The sequence below is a fragment of the Moschus berezovskii genome, chromosome 24, assembly GCF_049115385.1.
Source record: "Moschus berezovskii isolate FMDL1 chromosome 24, NW_MosBer_1.0, whole genome shotgun sequence".
NCBI lineage: Eukaryota > Metazoa > Chordata > Mammalia > Artiodactyla > Moschidae > Moschus > Moschus berezovskii.
The window spans coordinates 9,847,508-9,871,650 of NC_142483.1; the positions used below are offsets into that span (position 1 = coordinate 9,847,508).

Below are 24,143 nucleotides of genomic sequence, written 5' to 3' on the forward strand. Positions count from 1 at the left end.
TTAAAAAGTTGAAAAAAATATAGAAGCAGCTTCACTGCATACAGCCCTGAAGAGTCCCTTGTAGAGTGATAGGAAGTGGCTCCAGATCTGTCCGTCTCAAGAGATTAGTGACAGCAGGGACCACAGATGGAGGGGCTGGAACTGAGCCACACCTGGGAAATGGCAGCTGGCTGCTAAGATATGCCCCGCCCTGAGCCTGGCCCTGAAATTGCAACTGCTGGGCAGGGCCAGAGCAACCAACTGTGTATACTCTGCAGACTGCCTGAGCGGCAGCAGCCAGTAAGCAGTTTCAGAGCAGACAGAAGCGCTGGCTAGACCTATGCAAAGATCTAGCAGTGTTCTGGGGAAATAAAGTTATGTCACATGAGCTGCCAACTGTGTAAAGTAGACTTATATGGTCCTAACACCTGGAGAAGCTGTTACCAAAAGTAGGACTCGCTGCCTGATGGGCGTCGAAGCCGATACTACGGCACCTACTTCTTTTATTTGTCTGCACTGGATCTTAGTTGTGGCACGTGGGATCCTTAGTTGCAGCACGTGGGTTCTAGTTCCCTGACCAGAGATCGATCACCAGTCCCCAAGTTGGGAGCTTGGAGTCTTAGCCACTGAAACACACTAGGGAAGTCCCTGGCACCCAGGAGAAGAGTTTTACTGGGAGGTGACCTTAACTGGGAGGTCGATGGGCAAGGGCTCAGGAGGCAAGACTGTCAAATCTGTGTCCCTAATCCAAAATCACTGCAAATGATGACTGCAGCCATGAAATTAAAAGATGCTTACTCCTTGAAGAAAAGTTATGACCAACCTAGACAGCATTTTAAAAAGCAGAGACATTACCTTGTTAACAAAGGTCCGTCTAATCAAAGCTATGGTTTTTCCAGTAGTCATGTATGGATGTGAGAGTTGGACTATAAAGAAAGCTGAGTGCAGAATTGATGCTTTTAAACTGTAGTATTGGAGAAGACTCTTGAGAGTCCCTTGGACTGCAAGGAGATCCAACCAGTCCATCCTAAAGGAAATCAGTCCTGAATATTCACTGGAAGGACTGATGCTGAAGCTGAAACTCCAATACTTTGGCCACCTGATGGGAAGAGCTGACTCATTGGAAAAGACCCTGATGCTGGGAAAGATTGAAGGTGGGATGAGCAGGGGATGACAGAGGATGAAATGTTTGGATGGCATTACTGACTCGATGGACATGAGTTTGAATAAACTCAGGCAGTTGGTGATGGACAGGGACGGCTGGCATGCTGAAGTCCATGGGGTCGCAAAGAGTCAGCACAACTGAACTGAACTGAATGGAGTTTGATCAAACTTTAATGAGTTAGGGGAGGATGGGTTAGTATGGGGAAGTGCTAGTGTGGCAGGTTTTGATTGGAGGGCATTAGAACTTGGCCACTTAAGGTATGGTCTTCCTGGACACTGGACCTTTCACTTTTCAAAGTGTTCCAGCGTTCAGGTTATAGTTACGTCCAGGTTCTTTTGATTGTGTCAGGGAGGAGGGGTGGAGGTGGAGAAACTTGATTCCAGGCATTATTAGAGGTTACAATTTTTCTCCTCTGCACATGCTCTGGGCTGCATTTGTGGTTTTGTTCTGTTGTCTCTGAAGAACAACTCACTATCTTGGTATCAACAGAGGAGGGCCAGTTTGGGTTGGCTCTGCAGTTACAAGGCCACAAACTAAACAAATGTGAATGGGAGCCCAGGGTGTTATTGGTGAAGGTCATTTTGAGCGGAACAGATACTCAGAAAGGAGAGGCGTAACTGTGGGGAGGGGGTTAGGCAGTTTCAGCCCTTGACTCATCTTCCTCTTTTTTAAATAAAGACTTTTTTTTGTAACAGGGCCTCAGGATGGCCCTGCTGCATGTCCTGGCAGAGGGAGAAACGCTGGGAGAAGGACCTGGATTCCCACAAAGGAAAGAGTGGATTCCATTGCAGACAAAGTGTTGGAATATTCATGTTTGGCTAGGTAAGGCCAGCCAAGAAATGGGGGCCTAAGACTAGTAGGAAAGGTGTCCCCCGCTGACAATGACACAGAACACAAACACACACACTTCTGCTCACATTTGGCACTTTATTCATGAGGAGCTGTGGTCTGGGAAAGGGGAGGCTGGGATGGACAGGACCAGCGGCCACCTCAGGGGATTTTCCTGGACATCAGGCATTCCTCCACGTAGGTTTAGAGGGAACACCTTCATGGGCAAAATCCCCGGAGAGCAGCGCTGACTGCCAAGCAGCAAGGGTGGGAAGGGCACCCTAGGCAGAGGCCCCCTGGGACAGCAGGGTTTCAATGTCAGGCTCAATGTCGATGGTCAGAAAGCGGCGGCTGTACCTGCGCACGGGCACACCGTCTGGGCCCACCAGGAACTTCTCGAAGTTCCAGGAGATGTCGTTGCGGCACACCGGGGACCATGTGATGAACTTAGGGTCGGTCATGAGAGCAGTGGCGTCGTCACTAGGCGTGGGCAGAGACTCCCGAAGGAAGGCGAAGAGCGGATGCGCCTTCTCGCCATTCACCTCGCACTTTTCGAAGAGCATGAAGTTGGGCTCGAACCCGCCGCCTGGTCGGACGTACTTCAGGCAATTCAGGATCTCCTCGTTCTTGGCGTTTTCCTGCGAGAGGGGAGAGCAGCTGGGAATCACGGCTGCGAGGGGGAAGGGAAGCCTTCTAACCGCAAACCTGGAGTTTTCCATGAGTCACTCGAATGTGACCTTTCTTGCGTAACTCCAGGGTGGATTTGAACCTCAGCCGGGAAAAGCGTCTGAGGGCTGCGAGCCGAAGGCCCGCCTCTCCGCGCCCTGGGGCCTGGCGGAGCACCAGCGGGCGCTCCTAACCCGGGTCGCACGCCCACCCCCGCTCCGCCCGGTTAGGCTCACCTGATGCCCAAACTGGTTGCACGGGAAGCCGAGCACGACCAGGCCCCGGGGTCCGAGGCGCCGCTGCAGGTCATTCATCTGGGTGTAGTCCCGCACCGTTGTGCCTCAGAGCGATGCTACGTTCTCAATGAGCAGCACCTTGCCCTGCAGGGAGGCCAGGTGGAAGGGCTCCCCGCCGGCCAGAGGGCGCGCGGAGAAGGCGTACACCGTGCGCGGGGCCGCCGCCGCCAGGGCGGTCGCCGAGCGCTGAGCGGCGCACATGGCGTGGGTATCCGAACCGAGTAGGGAGCCGCGGACTTGAACAAGGGGGTCGGGAAGCGCCTGCGTTTAAAAGGCGGGCGACCGGGGGTCACGTGGTACAGGCACTTTTCCGGCCGCGGCTCCTCCCCGCCGGGGTCCCGCCTCATCCGGCCTCCGGCCTCCAGCTGCGAGCCCGCAGAGCGGGAGGGTGCGGCCGGGCCGGATGCGGACACCGCCCAGACCGTGCGGAGGCGCGGGCGCGTTTGGTCCGGGCCCAGGGAGTGCAGCGCCGGCACTGCGGTAGTTGCCCGAATGATTCCCGTCCAGGGCCCAGACGGGCTCCGGATTCTTAACGGTTCTTCAGAGATGGGACCTGGCCCCGGGAGGGTGACCAGCAACAGGAGCGTGCGCTGGCTGTGGCTGCGCAGCCCTCTCCGGCAGTGCCGTATCTCTACTCCCGGAGAACAAGCCCTATAGGCAGGCGGCGGGGATGGTGCAGTTGGCGACAGCTGCCAACGCAGTCCGGGAGCTTTGAAGGTTAAGTTGGAGGAGGGTGGGCAGTGCTGCGGAGAACGGGGCAGTCAGGGATGGACTGCAAAAGCCAGCTTTCTCATATCCGTGCGTTCTGGCACTGCCCTAGACTTTGCTCTCATCCTAGCCTCCGCTTTCCCGCCTACTTTGACACCCCCAGCGCGGCACTGCCTTTACACAGGGTTTCTGGGGTCACTGTTCAGGCCCTGCTCCAGACTCCTGGAGGGGAGCCCAAAAGCATGCAGAGCCAAGGGGACTCAAGTGTATTTCAGACCATCCTCATACCTAGTCAACTTCATCTGGAGCTCAGGCTTGCCTTTTAAAAGACACTGAGAATGGACAGGTAGTAAGAAGAGGAAAATATCACACTCCTGAGATTCCTCTGGAAGAATGACTGCTTGGAATACCTACTCCTCAGTAGGCTGTATATCCTACTCCACCCCGCTCTGAACTTGAATACTCATTTCCACCTCCTTGGCAGAAGTCAGGTTAGTGCCAGGTTTTGGGGAGCGGGTGGGCGCTGGTACTTTGCCCCCTGAAGGAAAGGTGAGCTAGGCAGAGGTCATCCTCCCATTTCCAGCCCTGGAGAGAGCAACACAAACACCAGGATACAGGAAGTTTAGAAAACTGCCTTTATTCTATTAGTAGTTGGAAAAATTAACTGGTACAGAAAAAAAGTTTAGTCAGCTGGAGAGGAGAGAGAAACTGAGGGCCACCCAAGAGAACTGGCAGCTCCTCTGGGAGGGAACCTGGATACAGTGAGGAGAGAGCACTGTGAACTAGAGCCAGACCCTGCAGTCCAGGTGAGAGAGGTTATGCCACCTTCTGAGTGTCTAAGTGCCTCAGGCAGAAAACTGAATTCCTACTTACTTAGCCCAGCTCTGGGGAAGGGGGTACTAGAACATGTGGGGCCGAAATGGGGGGACATGGCCATCTTTTATCCGAGAAACTGACAAAACGGGAATTTAAAAAATGAATTTTCCATCTGACTTTATTTTCAAATACACTTTCTTTAAAAAAAAAAAAAAAACCAATACACTTTCTGTGAAGATGACAAATATCAGTATTAGGAAATCCAATTATACAAAAAATACTACATCTAGTCTGGGGTAGATATATTTATTTTTGGTAACATACATTAAGCGGCACTAATTACACAGTAACTATAAGGTAACTAACATGAAATCACAGAACTGTAACTTTACCACAGCTGCGTGGACTTGGGCCTTTCTGGCTGAGCACATTTTCAAAAAACTGGATAGCCACCCAGAGCTATGCCAATGAAATCTGTTAAAAGGAGTAAAGCTCTGAAGTGGTGACTCACCAGAATACCTTGCAGCTGATAGATGACAGACAGGACATGTTAGTTATAAAGTAGTTACAGCCTAATTCACAAAAGTTACCAACGGTTTCTCTTTCTAGAAAGAAGCAAGAAGTTAAGAAATTCCTTGAATTAGCGCCTGGTGTGTCAGGTGGGAGTGCAGAGGAGGGCTGTTAGAGCAGTGTCAGAAGGACCCTGGTGGGTCAGGTGGGTTGGACATCATTAATAATCATGGTTGGCTTCTAAATACTGGTAGCAAGATGACTTCTGATTTGTAATCTTAGGTAAATTATAGATAAATGAAAAAGGCCAGTAATCATACACTAAGATTAATAAACAGCACTTCAAAATTAACCGCATGAGGGCTGTGCTTGCAGCAGGGGTTTCACAAGACAAGGCACCCAGATTTTTTCTTCCCACGTCTGGCTTGCAGAGCAGCTCTCGTGGCCATTTCAAAAACCTCCCTCACTCCATCTTTGGTCTTTGCTGAACACTCCATGTACCCAAAAGCACCAATCCTGTTTGCCATATCTCTGCCTTCTTCCGGTTTTACTGGCTCCTAGCAAAGAGAAGAGAGCGCTTTTAGGTTAACAGTGTTACATATAGTAAGTAGGTGTAGAGTATTTAAACTCCGCTAAAAGACTTGAGAAGCAAAGGTGTCACCCCCATCACTTTTAGAAGGCATTAGGGCTCTCTGTTTGGACTCCCAGGTTGCCTGATCCTTCAGTTGCCACCAATTTATCTCTAGCCTCACGTATACGAAGGTAAAAACTGGACAAGGAGATCGAGAGCCTGATAAAGCTCCTGCATCTGACACACTGATTACTGCTGTGGTGGTCCCTTCTCAGGAAGGCAATCTGCACAAGAGAGGTCGCATCTTACAGGACTAGGGAGCCTGAGGGGCCCTCTGTGCAAGCGGCACAGAGAGAGGCTTCTGGGGCCCTCTCTGAAGCAGCCAGGCCTGTGTAGGTTTCTGCCTTGTTCCCCGATCACCCGTCATGGGTCCTGGGCCCCAGTGCACAGAAGACAGAGCCCGCCCAGACCCACCTGCTTCATCTTGGCCAGCTCCCGCCTCGTGTGCTCGTCGTTCCGAAGGTCCTTCTTGTTCCCAACCAGGATGATGGGCACGTTGGGACAGAAATGCTTGACTTCCGGAGTCCATTTTTCTGGGATGTTTTCTGAAAGCAGCAAAATGCACATAATTTGGGGATACATATAATTCTATCTTGAAGAATCTCCAGAAGCCCTAGTTAAACTGTGAAGAAACTTCAGAATCATGCTAGACATATAATGGAATTTCACTAGTTTCAAAACCATGAAAAAGGCAAAATCTAACCCCCCTTCTCTTAGGCACAGAATCACCAGCTTTTCTCAGTCATACTAAGCAGCTCATCTCCTCTGGAGGTGGCGCCAGGTGAAGGCTACAGAGGAGCAAAGGATTCAGAACATGGGATGGCTCCACAACGGTGCCCCCTGCTCCACCGGCCGGCACCCACGTCACTGTTGGATGATTCTGACCACAGCTTATAGATGGAGTCCCCCCATTCTGCGGCTATAGCTAGCCCAGGGTTCACACACTTTCTCTACACCTTACTCATGGGTCCTCAGGATGACCTACCCTTGGGTTACTGGAATTTTAAAGGGCTTCAGTGGCTTCTGAAAATGAATCATAACCAGTTGCAGCTTCTTGTCAATACTGTAGTAATTTAGATAAGGTGGCCTGGGTTCAACCTCCCACACCCACCAGCTTGAGCATCTCTGTCAGGAATGACGTTATAAACTGGAGATAATTTAAGACCTCATGTGAGGTTATTCTGATTCAATGCGTACAGCATACTTAGTATGATGATTATTTAAATGGTACTGATCATAATTTGAGACTATGTTTTAGGAGTAAACTGTTCACTCTGACTTCAAGACCAAAAGGCAGGAGTTACAATATGGAAACATGCCCTGCCTTCTGGCTAGAAGGTAGAAAAATTACTTGAGTAAGGTCAGAAAACTCAATTCAACGCTCCACTCCTCAGCCCACAAGACAGATACTTTCCTCTTTTGCTATAGCAGCTACAATCACTAATGTCGCAACTTAACACTCAAAGCCTTATTCTAGAACAAAGGGGTCCGTAAGAACTGGAGAGCCATAAAGACAAGGGCCAGCATATCTGACACTGAAGCCCAACAGCCTCAGCACTCAATCTTGCTCTTGGCTCTGCACCCTGTGGTCAGTTTTCAGTGAAGCTGCAATAGTGATCACTTTAAAGAGTAGGTGAGATCACACACATCTCTCCTGTGTTCAAACCATCCGAGAGTTCCCATCTCTCTCATGATCAAAGGAGAGGTCCACACCATTAACCACATGGCTCTGCAACCCTCGCTCTCTGTACAGCACACTGGACTCCTTCCTTCCGCCTGGGGAGTCTTTTGTTGGCCTCCCTCACCTCTGCTCAGAGGTCTCCTTTTCAGTGAGGCTCCTGACCAGCAGCATGTGCTCATCTTCTAACACTCCATACTGCCATAGCCTATTCCACTTCCACCACCATGAATGTTATTTGTAACCTTTCCTGCTATCAGATTTAGGTTTCTGCTCTTCTGTCTCCATGTAGAATATAGGTTCTGTAAGTAGGTGCTCAATTATTTGCTAAACATACAAAATTATTACTCTGTCTCCCCACCTCCAGAATCCAGGACATGTAAAATAAAATGAATTGCCTCTCTTATGTTCACTTTCCATGAATAATTTTAAAATTTAATTTTTTTACCTTTTAATTCAGTGATGGCAATCGCATAAAATTGCTCCTACCCTCAAAGTAATCTAATCATATCAGGACACATCACTTTACACAGATTTACAGTGGAGTGCTTTGGATGTCCTTGTGAATTCCACTAAGCTTGAGAAAAGGAATTCTTATCTAGATCCAGAGTCTACTTTTATAAGTCAAGTTTTACTGGAAAAGAGCCAAGCTCATTCATGGATATATTTTTTATGACTGCTTTTGTGCTACAACAGTATAGCTGAGTAGTTATGGCAAATTCAGGAAATGCAACAGAGAACACAAGGCTGACAAGCCTAAACTATTTTCTGTTTGGCCTTTTACCCAGGGTTGGACAGCAAAAGGGCTGAAAGCTGCACACCAATGTTCTGATTGCTGATCAAACTTGTTATTCTACACCCAGACTCTGGGCCACGGTCTAACAACATAAAAAGCAAATTCCAACATTTGGTTGACATTAGCTTTTCATTTTCTTGATATAAACTTTTGAGTTCCCAAGACACATTTTACTGGGGTAAACTACCAGTGGAATTCTCTGCTACTCCCTAGCCAAAATAAGAGAACTTTTAAAAGGCCCAGCAAAGGGGCCCTACCTACCTATGATACTCCTGCCAAGACCATTAGTGAAGGCACAGCATCAGCTCCACCCTCTCCCCAGGTGTATCTGTACTCCACAGAGGGAGCTCAATCTCTCTGCTTTCTACCTCTGCGTTCCTCCCCAGAACCTACCCTCTGGGTGAGGGGACAGCAAAAAAAAAAGTCATAGTAAACAGAGAAGAGGTCAAAAGCTGAAGATTTCCTTGAGACTAGGAGATACAGTGTTCAAAGAAAAAAGTAAGACAGAATAAGAGTAATATTTTGCTCTGAAGGAATTCTTATCCCTAAAGGATTATACCCTGGATGAGGCAGCAAAGGGTGCACGTGCACAGTCCTCATTCCTACAGGATTTAGGCAAAGTTCATCATGTGTGTGTTTGAAGGGAAGGTGTCCATTTTCTCTCTAAAGCTCAGCCTCACGGGCCTTCCGAAAGTCCCACCAAAGGAAGCCAGATTAATCTGAAAACTGAAACTAAAGCACAACTGTTGAACCAAAGTGAGACAACGGCAGGCAGCACACATAGCCTCAGTCCTGGGAAGTATCACACAGGTGGCTTCATCTCAACCTGGTTCCTTGGGCGGCATGAGGCTGAGCAAACGGTTCTCAGTCTCAGAGCAGCCCTCAGTATTGTCATTTACGTGAGTACAAGCAGGACACACAAAAGGTCACTCCAACCCTAACTCCCCAGGAACAGCCCAGGCCGCCAGACAGCCCTCAGCTGTCATCTGTGTTAGTAATGACAGTATGTCTGCCCCATCCACTGCCCTGTTAAAGCAGAGCACCACAGCACCAAGCAAGACATTTCTTCATCTTTAGTACAAACTGAAAGCAAGTTCTGTTTCAGGCCCCAGTGCTCTGTTTTGCAGAATAAGAGATCAGTATCATTCACACATTTTTTTTTTCTTCGAAGGAAAGCAGCTTCTGTTAACATGTGACCAACTGAGCTAGTGTAATGGTCAGGTTTAAGTCTCTCTCCACCAGCTAAGGGGCTTTATAAAAGGGCTAAAACAGGGCTTTAAAAACACCACTAGGAATCAGCAAATCATCAGTCTAGATGTTGGGAGGCAGCAGGCTCAATATTAAGTACGGAAAAAAGATGTGGACACCCAAAAAAAAGCCTTCCCCAAATCTCAGTCCAGAAAATAGCTTTGGGGAATGTCCTGGAGATCCAGTTGTTAGGACTCTGTGCTTTCACTGCTGAGGGCACAGGTTCAATGCCCTGATCAGAGCATGCTGCATGCCCACCCCCCACCCCTGTCCCTTTCAAAAAAAGAAACGGGGGCAAAAAATAGCTTTCTATTTGGAACCCACCTACTTTACAAGGGAACAAAGCAGTCAAGGGAGACCAAAGCTGAAAAGGGATTCTGGGCTCAGGGTCTACAGTCCTGAGACTCTAGGACTCTGGCCACTTATGATCTCTTTCTCTGAAACTCACGTCTGCTTTTCAGCCACTTGATGTCCAGAAAGGACCTGAGAAACCAAAAACTGACCACCACACAGGCAGTGACAAACATCAGGCTGCAGGGCTACTCACCTAAACTATCAGGGCTGTCAATGGAGAAACACATGAGTATAACGTCGGTATCCGGGTAGGAGAGAGGCCTCAAGCGATCATAATCTTCCTGCCCAGCTGTGTCCCACAAAGCCAACTCTACCTATGACAGGAAAAATGAACATAAGAGTGCAGGTTAATCCCACTACTTACTTTCAGAAGAAGTGAAACCACTGTACCTTCAGATGACAGACTGTCCACATAGTAAAATACAAAAATGGTCAGTTTTATTAGTGTCAAGGCAAAAGTAATTTTGTAGCTTATAAGTACTTAATCACAAATAACATTCTACAGAGGAAAGAAAGTGAATGAACCATAGACAACATCCCACCAGGTATACAAGGCAAGACAGGGAAAAACCAGAACAAGTAACTTAAAAGACACCATCCTGGGTGTTGGGTAAGGTCTGAGCTGACAGGAAAGGCCTATGGCTCTGCTTTTACTGCTCAAAAAAATGTCTGAATGGCTGACTGACAGCTTCATATAGGTAGGGGGTTACTCCTTTCACCTTGGGAACCTGTTCACTTTTCAGTGGGTGGAGGGCAAACAGACACCCGGACTTAGACAGGACTCCACCACCACCATGCCCGACAGGCTCTGTAGTCAGCCCAGTCACTTCTGACAATCACAGTGGTTTTTAGCTCTTGTGGCCCAAGGAGTTCTCCCTCCAATGCCTTGAGTAGCCTTCTCCTGCTAACACCTTCAGAGCCCATATTTCAGTATCTAAATATTATTCCTACCTTAAAGTTGATGGCTAATTATTTCTTCCACCTTCAACCTCTACCCCAGGATGTGTCACTCACAACTTCCACAAGTCCCACTGTGCCTCTGTCATGCACATTACCATCAGCTTGGTACAGGAATCCATAACATATTGATGCCGAACCCTCACAACTGGTCTGACCTCAGGATGCTACAGCTCATTCTCTCACAAATCCCACTCCCCTGGCACCCCCACACCTCATGAGCATTCAGTCAGACAGAAGAGCTAACTCTGTCTCCTGATAAATGATTCCAGGGTGCCAGGCCTGTCCCACGTCAGGGCCTTTCCATTTTTGGCACACCTATTCCCTGGCCCATAGCCACCTAGAATCCTGGATGGTTCCCTGGGCTCTGTGGGTGCATACTCTTATGAGAACATTCGCAGGAGGCGTCCTCTTTCACCCTGGGGTACTGACTTGCTCTGAGGTAGGTAGCTAGGATGTGATACCCTCTTCCAGATCAAGTACCCTTTTTTCAGGGTTCCTCTCCCTGGTTGAAGGGCTTTCATTTTGCCAGGGTCAGGCAGAGCAAGGTTTATAAGTTAAAATCCCTATATTTCTTAAGGGTAAGAAGATCCTGGTCATTCCAAGACCCCAAGGCAAAGATGATGCTTCCAAGAGGACAGAAGAGCCAACAGTACCCCCTAAACATATACTGCCACAGATGGAAAAGACTTTCCCAACTGATGATTGCAGACACATAGCAACCAACAGCTGTCATCCTCTAACTGACAAGATAAACCCAGCAATATATAGTCAGTACGCCTTTGAGGAATGTGCTATGAAAACACCAACTTAAACCTGTTTCCTTCAAGCCACCGGGTCTTTCTGTGTGTGTGTGTGTGTGTGTGTGTGTGGCTATCTAAAATGGGTGAGAGATCTGGTACGTGACAGCAGGCCCAAATTTTCACCAGCTTGTCAGAACTGGGTCCTGTCTCTACATAAAACCAATATTCCTATGAAGCCCACAGAAACCTGTACCCAAGCATCCACTCAGAGAACTGACTGAAAGTTGAACTGACAACACTATACTGATGGGCTACCTGCAGGGTATAGGACCCAGACAAAGTTCTGGCAGGAATTCATTGTGGTTTTTTTCATCCATTCGTGACCAGAAGGGTGCCATGGGGTTCCTGATGGCCTGAGAGCATCCACTGTGGCCAACATGGCTACTGGGTAAGCTATAAGGAGTGTTGAGTATGTTCTTGTTCAGTCCAATTTATTAAGTGCTTTGGTGCTTCCAAATGCCTTCAATCACTTCATAGACCCTTGCTGTCAACCGTAAAATGGCTTAAACCACTTTACAAATCAAAGCGGCTCAAAGATTAGACAGCTTCCTCACGGTCACAGAAGTATCAAGGCACCCTGTAATGACGAACCCTAGAATTCGCAGCAGCTGGGCTAATGTGCTTTCCACACACAGGCCCACAAAATGAGGTCAGGCAGTACTGGGACAGAAAGGGACAGCATGAAAACAGGAACAGGAGAGGGAAGAAAGGAGACAGAACTGTGGAAGCCAATAAATTAGGTGCTAGCAGCATGAGACGTGTGACTGAATGCCTAAGAGGGCTGAGTGTGTTGGAAAACAGCCCGTGTTCTACTTTTCTTTTCAGCTAACCCATTTGCAATAAGAATTTCATTTCTCCTCAAAAGACAGACAGGAATCTGGATATTATTTTGACAACAAAAGGGAGCAGAAGAGGGAGAGACAATTCTAATTTCAGCAGTTTTGCTCCAGTCTTGCTGGTGGGCTTTCAGGGCAGACAGGAGGAAACACTGTCCTCACTGCCAGTGACAAGTAACTGAAGCAAATGCAGCAGCCTGTTTATGTTAAAGTCAAAAGACATTAAAAAAAAACAACCACCCAAAAACCTAAATGTAAGCACGTTGTTTAAATGTCACACTGTTGGTGGTACAGAGCCGTACAATCCTTTCAGAAGCATAATCAATAAGAACACATTGACCTAGTAATCTCAAACTTTAGCACTTAATGAAATACTATGACAGAAAAAAAAAAGCCCATCCATACAAAGCTTCATTTCAGTATTAACCATGTGGCAACAAACTAAATTTCAAATGTAAATAAAGCTGGAAAGAATAAATATTCTAAGGCTTCTCCATGTGAAATAATGCGTGAATGTGGACATTATCTAGATGATAATAATTTAAAATGAATAAAATTGAACTAAGCAAGAGAGTTCCAGGAAAACATCTACTTCTGCTTTATTGACTATGCCAAAGTCTTTGACTGTGTGGATCACAAGAAACTGCAAAATTCTTAAAGAGATGGGACCACCTGGCCACCCGACCTGCCTGCTGAGAAATCTGTATGCAGGTCAGGAAGCAACAATTAGACTGGACCTGGAACAACAGACTGGTTCCAAATAGGGAAAAGAGTACGCCAAGACTGTATATTGTCACCCTGCTTATTTAACTTATATGCAGAGTACATCATGAGAAACGGTAGGCTGGAAGAAGCACAAGCTGGAATCAAGGTTGCTGGGGAAAATATCAATAAACTCAGACATGCAGATGACACCACCTTATGGCAGAAAGTGAAGAACTGAAGAGCCTCTTCATGAAAGTGAGAGGAGAGTAAAAAAAATTGCCTTAAAGCTCAACATTCAGAAAACTAAGATCATGACATGCGGTCCCATCACTTCATGGCAATAGATGGGGAAGCAATGGAAAGAGCGAGAGACTTTCCTTTTGGGGGCTCCAAAATCACTGCAGACGGTGACTGCAGCCATAAAAATTTTAAAAGACGCTCGCTCCTTGGAAGAAAAGCTATAACCAACCTAGACAGCATATTAAAAACCAACAAAGGTCTGTCTAGTCAAAGCTATGGTTCTTCCAGTAGTCATGTATGGATATGAGAGTTGGACTATGAAGAAAGCTGCGCGCCAAAGAATTGATGCTTTTGAACTGTGGTACTGGAGTAGACACTTGAGAGTCCCTTGCACTGCAAGGAGATCCAACTTGTCCATCCTAAAGGAAATCAGTCCTGAATATTCATTGGGAGGACTGATGCTGAAGCTGAAACTCCAATACTCTGGCCCCCTGATGCGAAGAACCGACTCATTTGAAAAGACCCTGATGCTGGGAAAGATTGAAGGCAGCAGAAGGGGACGACAGAGGATGAGATGGTTGAATGGCATCACCAATTCAATGAAAATGAGTTTTGAGTAAACTCTGGGAGTTGGTGATGGACAGGGAAGCGTGGCATGCTGCAGTCCATAGGGTCGCAAATAGCTGGACACGACTGAGCAATTGAACTCAACTGAACTGAAAAGGAGAGAACAGATTTCTCATTTTAATTTTTTGTTACTGTTATATTATGTACTGAAGAGACAAAAAGTCATAATTTTCTCAAGGCTCTATGAATAGCCTAACATAAAAATAGTAGCAGTTGTTCTGAAAAGTATACTCACCTGCTTTCCATCCACTTCAATATCTGCCACATAGTTCTCAAACACTGTAGGGACATACACCTCTGGGAACTGGTCCTTGCTAAAGACAATGAGCAAGCAAGTCTTGCCACAGGCTCCATCTCCAACAATCACCAGTTTCTTCCGGATGGCAGCCATTGCTGAAACAAGACAAAAGTGTTGTCTAAATGCACAAGAATCCATGATAGCTTTAATCTATAGCACATACTTTCTGCCCATGGGCCACAAGCCTCTATTAGCACACTAAAAATATAAGATAAAATGCTAGTAACACCTTTCCATGTGGCATCAAAAAGTCATACCAAAACCCCATAACTAACATTATACTTGATGGTGAAAATATTGAAAGTTTTCCCTTAAGAACAGCAACAAAACAAGAAAGTCCACTCTTGCCACTTCTAAGGAGGTTCTGGCAATTAGGCAGAAGACAACATAAAAGACATCCAGACTGGAAAAGAAGAAAAATTATTTTAATTTGCAGATGATGTAACCTTTTATATGGGAAATTCACTTAAAAACCCAAATGAAATCCAGTAAAAAGCTATTAGAACTAATAAATTCATCAAGGTTACAGGATACAAGATTAACATATAAAATCAATTTTATTTCTATACTCTAGTAATGAACAAACTGAAACAAATTAAGAAAGCAATTTCACTTACAACAGCATCAAAAAGAATAAAACATGAATAAATGTAACAAGCATGAAATATACTCTGAAAACTTTTAAAAAATATAGAGAAATAAAAGATCTAAATAAATGGGAAGACATTCATGTTTAAGGACTAAAGACCAATACTGTTAAATGGCAATATCCTCCAAATTAATCTACAGACTCAACTCAATCCCTATCAAAATCTCAGCCAGCTTCTTTGCAGAAACTGACAACTGATCAGAAAATGTACATGGAAATTCAATGGACTCAGAACAGCCAAAGCAATTTTGAAAATGAAGAGCAAAATTAAAGGACTCACACTTCCTGATGTCAAAACTTACTATAAAGGTACAGTCATCAAGGCAGTGTTGCACTGTTATAAAGCTATAAACAGTTCCCTGGTGGCTCAGACAGTAAAGAGCACCTGCAATGCAGGAGACCCAGGGTCAATCCCTGGGATGGAGGATCCTCTGGAGGAGGGAATGACTACCCACTCCAGTATTCTTGCCTAAAGAATTCCATGGATGGAGGAGCCTGGCAGGCTAGAGTCCATGGGATCCCAAAGAGACACGACTGAGCGACTAACACTTTCATAGATCAATTGAGTAGATCTGAGAATCCAGAAATAATCCCTCCCATTTAGGGTCAAGTAAATTTTCAAAGAGGGATGACAAGACAATCCAATGGAGAAAAAACAGCCTTTTCAACAAATGGCACTGAGACAACTGAACAGATAACAGCAAAAGAAGGAAGTGAGAGGGCTACCTCACATTACATACAAAATTAACTCACGATGGATTACAGACCCAAATGTAAGAGCTAAAACTACAAGATATTTTTTAAAACGCAGTAAAATTACAGAAAACTTGCCATTTAAACAATTTGTAAGTAAATACTTCAGTGGCATTACATATATTCAACACTGTTGTACAATTATCACCATCATCCATTTCCAGAACTTCTTTCACCTTCTAAAAGGGAAATTCTATATTCATTAAACAATTAACGCCCCATCTCCCCTACTTCCACTGTTGGCAACCACCATTCCACTTTCTACCTTTATGAATTTTACTGCTCTAACTACCTCATGTGAGTGGAATCATTCAGTATTTGTTGTTTTGTGACTGGCTTATTGCACTCAGCATGTCTTAGAGGTTTCCTCTCTTTGTAGCATGTATCAGAATTTCCTTTCTTTTTAGACTGAATAATATTCCACTGTATGTACTGATATATACCACACCTTATTTATCCATCTATATGCAGACAGACACTTGGGTTGCTTCCACCTTTTGGCTAAAAAATATACTTCTCACAATGTATTGTGAACAGTATATTCACAAATATATATATTACCAAGAAACAAAGAAGAAAGATAAACTGGACTTCACAAAAAATTTTAAAGTTTTTGTGGTTCAAGAGATAGCATCAAGAAAATAAGAAGATAATCCACCGACTAGGAGAAAATGATATGGGACCTATATCCAGAATACATAAAGAACTCCTACAACTGAGTAACAAAAAAGCAGCTTAGGTTGGTGGTCTGACTTGGGATCTCTCGTTGCAGTCAAGGTTGATGTGGACCCACAATATGTAAAGAACTCCTATGACTCAATAATAACTAGATAAGACAATCTGATTTAAAACCAGGTGAAGGATCTGACTATATCTATGACCCAGCAATTCTACTCATAACTCCAAGAGAAATAAAAACGTGTTCACATAAAAAATTTACATGAATGCTCACAGCAGCATTATTTATTACCATCAAAAAGTAGAAACAAACCAAACATCTAACAACTGATGAGTGGACAAAATGTGATTTATCTACACAATGGAATATTATTCAACAATAAAGTGGGGGGATACTAATACATGCTACAACATGGATGAACCCTGAAAACATTACAACCTGTGAAAGAAGCTAGTTACAAAGAAATACATGTTGTGTCATTCCATTTATATTAAATGTCCAGAACGGACAAATTCAGAGATAGTAGACTGGTGACTGCCAGGGGAAGGGAACTGGAGGAGGGAGGAATAGGGAATGACTGCCTAAAGAATAGTGAGGTTTTTTATAGGGTGATGACATTTTTCCAAAATGATTCTCAGATGGTTGCATAACTCGATGGATATTCTATATACAACTGAATTGTAAAATTTTAATGGGTGAATTGTAATGTGTGTGGATATTTATGAAAGCTGTTACCAAAAAAAAGGAAAAGCAATGAAGACTCCCTACCTCCACTTGCCACAGCCTAGAGGTCAACCTGAACTCTTACCATTACCTCTTAGAACAGCACTCCAATTTTTAATTGCGCACGTTGCCGCCCAGCTAAAAGACATTTCTTCGTTTCCCTTACACTAGATATAGCCATGTACAAACTTGTAGCCCCTGAGATGATCAGCAGTATTCTGTGGGACTTCCAGAATATCTTCCTTAAAGTTGGAAGTCCCTGCCCTTCTTCATCTCCTTCCTGCTGCTTAAACCTGGAGTCAGGGTTGCTTTCTCAACAGTCATCCTAGAATATGAGTGCCACACCCTGGAGTTGAAGGAATAAAGGATGGAAGGCATCTAGGTCCCAGATATCTTGAGAGTCACCATCTCAGCCCAAGACTGCCTACTTCCATACTTCTTTTATGTGAATGAAAAATAACTGTCTTGTTTAAGGTAGTATTTTTCAGGTCCCCATTATCTACAGTCAAACTAATCCTCAACAATACATTCACTGACAAAATCATACTGACTCAAGGGAACGTTTCCCAAACTGGAGTGGGTGACACAATCCATTGGGGTACATGAAGTAAACATTAGAAACTTTTTTTTTTTAGTCTGGAAAACATAAGAAATTTAGCTTTAAAATTTAATGCATATAAACTCATAAAGTTCTGTAATGGGAAGGGCTGACGCTGCTGTCTCTCATTTGTGAGTTCTGAGAACATTAGTGGTGTAGTGCAGTGTGGCTGGCTAAGAATATACACATATATTATGAAGTTTTAACCAACTCACAATATTATCTACTAATAGTTAAAGATTTATTTCCTGTGAAAAAGCAAAATGAGGATTAAGGATAATACTCCTAATGGCATCTGGTCCCATCACTTCATGGGAAATAGATGGAGAAACAGTGGAAGCAGTGTCAGACTTTATTTTGGGGGGGCTCCAAAATCACTGCGGATGCTGACTGCAGCCAGGAAATTAAAAGATGCTTACTCCTTAGAAGGAAAGTTATGACCAACCTAGATAGCCATATTAAAAAGCAGAGACATTACTTTGCCAACCAAGGTCTATCTAGTTAAGGTTATGGTTTTTCCAGTGGTCATGTATGGATGAGAGAGATGGGATTGTGAAGAAAGCCGATCGCCGAAGAATTGATGCTTTTGAACTGTGGTGTTGGAGAAGACTCTTGAGAGAGTCCCTTGGATTGCAAGGAGATCCAACCAGTCCATTCTAAAGGAGATCAGTCCTGGATGTTCATTGGAAGGACTGATGCTAAAGCTGAAGCTCCAATACTTTGGCCACCTCATGCGAAGAGTTGACTCACTGGAAAAGACTCTGATGCTGGGAGGGATTGGGGGCGGGAGGAGAAGGGGACGACAGAGAATGCAGAGAATGAGATGGCGGGATGGCAACACCAACCCGATGGAGGTGAGTTTCAGTAAACTCCGGGAGTTGGTGATTGACAGGGAGGCCTGGCGTGCTGTGATTCATGGGGTCGCAAAGAGTCGGACACGACTAAGCGACTGAACTGAAAGCACAATAACCAGCATATACAAAAAAGGGAAATGTGCTCAATACAATTATTTAAAACATAGGACCACACAATGAAAACAGTACTGTATAGAGACTAGCACTTTAAACTATAACTCAGCACTTCTGACACCCATTTAGCGCCTATATCCCTCCCTCCATTTTTGTTTTTGATTCCTAATAAATATGGGACCCACTTCAAGACCCTGTACTTGATTCACTTGTGTTGTGTCTTCCAACTACACTGCAAATCACCTCAGAGCAAAGGAAATATCTTATATTTCTTCGCAGCCCTATGTGGCTCCGTACTTTAGTGGACATTTAGTAGAATTTAAGCAAGTGAATGGGTAAGAAGCAAGTGGAAATGTATACCTTTTCTTTGAAACAGACCAGAGAGAGGAAGGTTAGTAGAGGAAAGCACGGACGTGGGGAGATTCCTTGTTTTAAAATAGGCACCCTGCACTTTATGGTAGACTGAAAGAAGGAAGGAGCCAATAGACAGGAGAGATGAAGGGGGTGTGGGATATATATTAAGTAAATCCAAAAACAAAACTTTTTTTTAATGAAAAAGGAGAGATAGACTACTTCATTTTCAGTCTCCTATGAAATAATCCAGGGCACAGACACTAATTTACCTTTAAAAGTCTTTCCTCTATGTTCAGTCTGACTGCTAACATCTTGATAGGATTCACAAAACATTTTCTATTTTTTCTTATGCTCTCAAATTCATGTCACAATTTTACCTCCTAGGCCTAAGCCCAGAAATCGGGACCTTACAGGATGCAAAGAAAATGTACCTGTAATTCCCTGAATTATTAAAACAAAGACTGCCATCTTTGAATAGCATCCTTCCTAGAAAGTACTCAATTTTTAAGAAGTAATTCCTCTAAATAAAATACAGTAAAGACACACAAAATGAAAATGTCAGGGAGCAACCAAAAAGGCTCTTAAAAATATCCATTCAGCTTCTATTGATGATAAAGAAAAGAACTCACAAGTGATTATGGGACAAAATGAAAATGAAAGCCTATAATTACAAGGTGATTTCTGGGATGCTGGGAGTCTGGCAACACAACCAGGATTGTTGACAAGATGGGAAGAGCACAAACATCAGAAAATGAAACTCACTACTTTTTTTCCTGAAATGACCCAGGAATTTTTTTTTTACTCTAGTATCTTTCCTTTCCATGTTGTTATAATCCAGCATCTTTTCAAGTACATGGCTTGCCAGCTTGAGAAGGAAAATCACACTGAGCTCTCTCTGCAGTCTCTCTGCCAGATGTATTATTTTCTAGACTCTGAATTGTTTCAGATATAATTCTTACAAGTTTTGAGTAGAGGTTTGTTTTTCCAGTAACAGTCAGCTGTAAGATATATATTTAAGTCACTTGTAATAGCATGCAAATGAGTATATTTCTTTAGAGGAGTTATGGGGATCTCTGCATCTCTTACAGGGTCGGGCATAAGACAGAGGAATGCAGTGAGCAAGTTACTCCAGCTAAGGTCTCTCCTGCCCAGGCCTAACCTTACAGCCTCCAGCACCTTTCAATTTATATAGTATTGCCACCTGGGGTATCCCACACCCCCTTCATCTCTTCTGTCTACTGGCTCCTTCTTTCAGTTTACCATAAAGTGCAGGGTGCCTATTTTAAAACAAGGAATCTCCCCACATCCATGCTTTCCCCTACTAACCTTCCTCTCTCTGGTCTGTTTAAAAGAAAAGGTATACATTTTCAATTGCTCCATACCCATTCACTTGCTTAAATTCTACTAATGTGCATTCTGCCCAAATTTCTACTGAAACTTTCTCAAAAGTCACCAATGACCAACCTTCACAAAATCCAGTCCTCATTCTCCTTGATATTTTTTACCACCTTACCTTCCTATCCTTGGACCTCCCTGACAAAATATGTTAATGCACTCATCTCTTAAGTCTTCCATCTCCCCAGCTACAGCCTCCATATCTAACGATTCCCTTCAAGACTGTATTTTCCCTTAGCTTCCTAATACTCTACCTATCTCTGGGGGTTTCAGTTCTTCATATATTACCCTTATGCTCATGATTCTCAAATCTCTATTCCTGATCCAGTCCTTGTTCTGAAACTCCTGACACCCCTGACCTCTGTGCTCTAATCCTAACGCCTGGGGCTTTGGACCACTCTTGGTTTTTATATATATCAGTTCAACCACATTTACCAGGCATCCTACCCTATGTGAGGGATGTGGCAGGTTTTTTTTCCTCTGTGAATGACTCATATCCATTGCTGAGAAAAGTTCCTTCAGGACAGGGACTATGGGTCTAGCTGGCTTATCCCTTGAAGCTGTATTCTCAGCTACATTAAAGTGGCAAGGACATGCTGAATGGAGTCCATGTAGAGAGTAATAAAAGTCTAAAAAGGGGGTGTGTTTCTCCTAAATACTGATGAAAAACCTGGAAAGGCTCAAAAAACTGAAATTCCAATCCAACTACCACAGGTCAAGCACTAAAATACTGAAAAAGACTTCAGTGTGGAATACTAACTGGACCTGGGCATGTGCTATATACTCAAAGTATTTCAATATCATTCCTTTGAGAAACAGACTACACCAAAGCACCTGAAGCTATTTCTGCCTGTCTTGCTGCTGCTGCTGCTGCTGCTAAGTCACTTCAGTCGTGTCCGACTCTGTGTGACCCCATAGACGGAAGCCCACCAGGCTCCCCCGTCCCTGGGATTCTCCAGGCAAGAACACTGGAGTGGGTTGCCATTTCCTTCTCCAATGTGTGAAAGTGGAAAGTGAAAAGGGAAAGTGAAGTCGCTCAGTCGTGTCTGACCCTTAGCGACCCCGCGGACTGCAGCCTACCAGGCTCCTCCATCCATGGGATTTTCTAGGCAATAGTACTGGAGTGGCTTGCCATTGCCTTCTCCGTCTGCCTGTCTTACTAGGCATGTTTTCGGAGTCTCAACATTCCAGCTTCCCCTCTCTAGGTCTGATACTCCATGTATAATGTTTGCTATCTGCCTTTCAAAAGCCCCCTATTTTACCCTCCTACACTACTGATGGGAATGTAAATTGGTACAGCCATTATGGAGAACAGTATGGAGGCTTCTTAAAAAACTAAAAACAGAGCTACATATGACCCTGCAATCCCACTCCTGGGCATCCATCTGGAAAAAAATATGATCCGAAAGGATACATGCACCTCAATGTGCCTTGCAGCACTGCTTAATAGCCAAGACATGGAAGCAACTTTAATGTCCATTAACAGAGGAATGGATAAAGATGTGGTACATATATACAATGGAATATTACTCAGCCATTAAAAAGAATAATGCCATTTGCCACATCATGGATGGACCTAGGGTGTACCATACTGAGTAAAGTAAATGAGACAGAAGGAGAAATATCATATGACATCCCTTATATGTGGAATCTAAAAAAGAAGTGATACAAATGAACTTACTTAAAAAACAGAAAGAGATTCACAGACTTAGAAAAGCAACTTTATGGTTGCTGGCTGGGGGGGTGGTGGCAGGGAGGAATAGTTAGGGATTTGAGGAAGGTCATATACACACTGCTATATTTAGAATGGAAAACAGACAGGGACCTATTGCATGGCACATAGAACTATGCTCAACGTTTATGCGTCAGCCTGGATGGGAGGGCGCTTGGGGGAGAATGAATACATGTATATGTATAGCCGAATCCCTTCATTGTTCACCGGAAAGTACCACAACTTTGTCAATAGACTATACTCCAAAACAAAATAAAAACAAAAGCCCCCAATTTTAAGTACATACTTCCTACCACCACTGTATTGCAGTTGGATCCTTCCCATCTGAAAACAGCCCTGTAAAATGCCATCAGAAAGGCAAGTAGACCACAGCAAATATACCTGCTGTCAGTGATTACTATTCACAGGAGACAGTGTACCAAGTATATTGGGCCCAGCCCTGCCCTGTGATTTTTAAGGACGCAAAAATTCCCAGGATGGGAAATGCGGCAGTATCAGTGGCTGCTGCAACCTCTCAACATCAACCACAACAATGACAAATTAAGGTAACCTTGACTTAGATGAAGATATTAAGAAAAGGTGGTGAGAATACACCCAAGAACTGTACAAAAAAGATCTTCATGACCCAGATAACCACAATGGTGTGATCACTCAACTAGAGCCAGACATCCTGGAATGCAAAGTCAAATGGGCCTTAGGAAGCATCACTATGAACAAATCTAGTGGAGGTGATGGAATTCCAGTTGAGTTCTTCCATATTCTGAAAGATGATGCTGTGAAAGTGCTGCACTCAATATGCCAGCAACTCTGGAAAACTCAGCAGTGGCCAGAGGACTGGAAAAGGTCAGTTTTCAATCTAATCCCAAAGAAAGGCAATGCCAAAGAATGCTGAAACTACTGCACAACTGCACTCATCATCACCAACACGATGGACACGAATTTGAGTAGGCTCCAGGCGTTGGTGATGGACAGGGACGCCTGGCATGCTGGTCCACAGGGTCGCAAAGAGTCGGACATGACTGAGCGACTGAACTGAGCTGACTCAGATGTGGAGTCTGCCTTGCCTCTGTTGCATTGCTTTTGTTTGGGGAGTTTTCCGTTTGCTTTTTTGGCCATGCCAGGCAACTTGTGTGATCTTTGTTCCTCAACCAGGAATCAAACTCAGGGCCCTGGCAGTGAGAGCACCAAGTACTACCCACTGGACCTCCTGGGAATCTCCCTGTTGCTTTGCTGTGATAACAGTTACTATTCTATATGCAACATGAAAGACCCACAGTCTTCCAGGTATAGTCTCATTCACAAAGTTACTGATAACCACATCAAAAAAGCAATTAGGCCTTCTGACTGTGTCCAGAGGCTTGATACTTTAAGTTATAACAAGAAGGTGAACTCAACAAGGCCACACAGGGGGCTGTCTGGGCCTGGCATTCAATGATTTAGTGGTTAAAACATAAAATACAACTAAAAAATATTAATTGCTATTGTAAGGTTTCTATTAAGAAACTTCTGTTTTATTTGTTCAAAGACTGGAACTCAGCACAGGACTGGCTATGCTGCTGAGCAGCAGTGCTGGGAGTGAATGGGAAGAGGTCACCCTTCTGGAAACCGCCACCTTCCTTCCACAGGAGGAAACAGGGGCTGTCTGCACATAAACATCCTCCCTGAACAGCATGAGGACAGAGGGGAGGACAGAGGGCAAGAACATCTTTTTTTGTAATGTGCAAATCCCGGCTGGCGCAGTCTCAGGTACTTGGACCAATGCCCCGTTCAAGGGTGACTCTCCTGCTGGCACTGATGAGAAGCACTTTCCACGGCACAGACTGCACTGGCCCCACCAGAGGCTTGGGCTTTTGGAGGACAACCACTGAGCACTTGACTGCCACATGTGACAGTGCTGCCCAGCGCTCAAGCTACTTGTGGCTCTCTCCATTTCTGCCTCACCCCATTACCTGCCACACAACTTCTTCAAAAAACACACTATTCTAATCATGCTTCTGGTTTTCCCTTTAATGACACAGACAGTGTTGTTAAGTTTCAAAATACACTATACTACAACAGATCTTACACTGTTGGATCAGCCACCATGACCTTTTTCACTGGTGTATCACAAATCACTTGCTACACATTTGATAGGAACTGACTCGATTCTGA

At 44.6% G+C, this 24,143-nt stretch overlaps 2 protein-coding genes across 2 annotated transcripts in view; both read right to left on the reverse strand.

The window, feature by feature from the left end:
• Positions 1-2,051: 2,051 nt before the first annotated feature.
• On the reverse strand, positions 2,052-3,192 carry GPX1 (glutathione peroxidase 1). Its single transcript, XM_055413830.2, has 2 exons — positions 2,875-3,192; positions 2,052-2,610 (listed from the first exon to the last, which is right to left on the reverse strand). The coding sequence occupies exons 1-2, from the start codon at positions 3,133-3,135 to the stop codon at positions 2,254-2,256; spliced, it is 618 nt and encodes a 205-aa protein (XP_055269805.1). The 5' UTR covers positions 3,136-3,192; the 3' UTR covers positions 2,052-2,253.
• Positions 3,193-4,263: 1,071 nt separating this feature from the next.
• RHOA (ras homolog family member A) overlaps positions 4,264-24,143 on the reverse strand; it is a 52,370-nt gene continuing 32,490 nt past the window's right edge. Inside the window, exons 3-6 of the mRNA XM_055413831.2 lie at positions 14,079-14,236; positions 9,869-9,989; positions 6,014-6,144; positions 4,264-5,525 (exon numbers count right to left, since the gene is read on the reverse strand). Coding sequence (XP_055269806.1) covers positions 5,352-5,525; positions 6,014-6,144; positions 9,869-9,989; positions 14,079-14,234 — 582 coding nt within the window. The 5' untranslated portion in view covers positions 14,235-14,236 and the 3' untranslated portion in view covers positions 4,264-5,351. The remainder of the gene's footprint in view (positions 5,526-6,013; positions 6,145-9,868; positions 9,990-14,078; positions 14,237-24,143) is intronic.